The sequence below is a fragment of the Gadus macrocephalus genome, chromosome 3, assembly GCF_031168955.1.
Source record: "Gadus macrocephalus chromosome 3, ASM3116895v1".
Lineage (NCBI taxonomy): Eukaryota > Metazoa > Chordata > Actinopteri > Gadiformes > Gadidae > Gadus > Gadus macrocephalus.
The window spans coordinates 25,184,195-25,185,598 of NC_082384.1; the positions used below are offsets into that span (position 1 = coordinate 25,184,195).

At 52.6% G+C, this 1,404-nt stretch overlaps 1 protein-coding gene across 1 annotated transcript in view; it reads right to left on the reverse strand.

Annotated features, from left to right (window-relative positions):
* Positions 1 to 532: 532 nt before the first annotated feature.
* The window catches only part of dok7b (docking protein 7b), a 4,242-nt gene continuing 3,370 nt past the window's right edge, over positions 533 to 1,404 (reverse strand). Inside the window, exons 5-6 of the mRNA XM_060047419.1 lie at positions 653 to 710; positions 533 to 551 (exon numbers count right to left, since the gene is read on the reverse strand). Of these exons, the coding sequence (XP_059903402.1) occupies positions 533 to 551; positions 653 to 710 (77 nt within the window). The remainder of the gene's footprint in view (positions 552 to 652; positions 711 to 1,404) is intronic.

Consider the following 1,404-nt stretch of genomic DNA (forward strand, 5'->3'; position numbering starts at 1 on the left):
AGATAAAGAACTTCATATTACTATTTATTAAAAAAGCGGTTTTGTTTTTGTCATTGCCACAATGTGGCCTTGAGATAACACCAGCTCCTGGCTCAAAGAGGGGGTTATATCTATTAAAAGGTTGTTGTATCTCTCAGGCTCCGATGCCAAGGGCACTATTAATATGCTTCTACGAGGGACATAACAGCAGGCCGGGTTAAGCCCGAAAAACAGGCGAGATAAGGCGCCTGAATCGCATCTGGACGAGAACAGCGAAACTGTACTCTCTTTGATACTCCTCAAGGTTACCGGGTGCAGCAGACTCGTTCCTACGAGACAATCGCATTATTCTCTTACCTGCCGTCGGCATTTGGTACGAGCAGGGTGCTTTCGGTGGAGCGGTACGGAGCGAGGGCGCCAGGTAGGGCAGTGATCTCTGCGCATCCATCAGGAGCTTGATAAGGCCATCCGACCCCCCCGTCTCGCCCCGCCCCCGGCCTGCGGTCGATGCGCCGTCTGAACACGCCGCTAATAAAAACCATTAGTTTAGACTTCAGACGTCTGCGACGGCTCTATAGGAGGACTTTTGAATGTCTCACAGTGCAAACACAGCCTTGATGTGTATATATATATGTGTGTACGCACGCACGCACACACGCACAGGTACACACACCTGATGTACTCCGACAGCCGGCACTGGGTAAAAGTTCTGGAGGGAAGTAGTTTGAGGCCTGGAAGGGGAAAAAGTAAAGAGTTAAAACATGAGATCGTCTCGGTCTCTCGAGGAATGGGGGCTGGAAAAGACCTCAGCCCTCAGAAAGAGAAAAACACACACAAACAAACAAACTCTTTCTCACACACACACACAGAGACTTATTCTCTCATAAGCGCACACACACACACACACACACACACACACACTTGCTCTTTCTCATACGCTCACACACGAACACACACTTGCTCTTTCACACACACACACACACACACACACACACACACACACACACACACACACACACACTTGCTCTTTCACACACACACACACACACACACACACACACTTGCTCTTTCACACACACACACACACCCCTCCCCACAAACACAGACACATACACACAGGCCTTCTTAAGTTGTTTAGGCGGGGGCCTTGCGGTGCGAGCGTTGATCATCTCACCTGCGTGCGGCCCCTCCCCTCCACACCCCCGCCACAGCTCCGGTATGATGTAGCTGTCCGGCGTGGCGTGGGCGCACTGTAGGGGGGAGACGGAGACGGAGGTGGGGGGGGGGGGGGGGGGGGGGGGGGGGGGGGGATGGGTTAATCACCGCAATGGCTGATTAATCACGACTTTGACTTTTTGGAAAACATTTCCAGTCAATTCGCGGCCGTCGGACTCGGGCTGTCAACGTCGACGCGTTGGGAAGCGC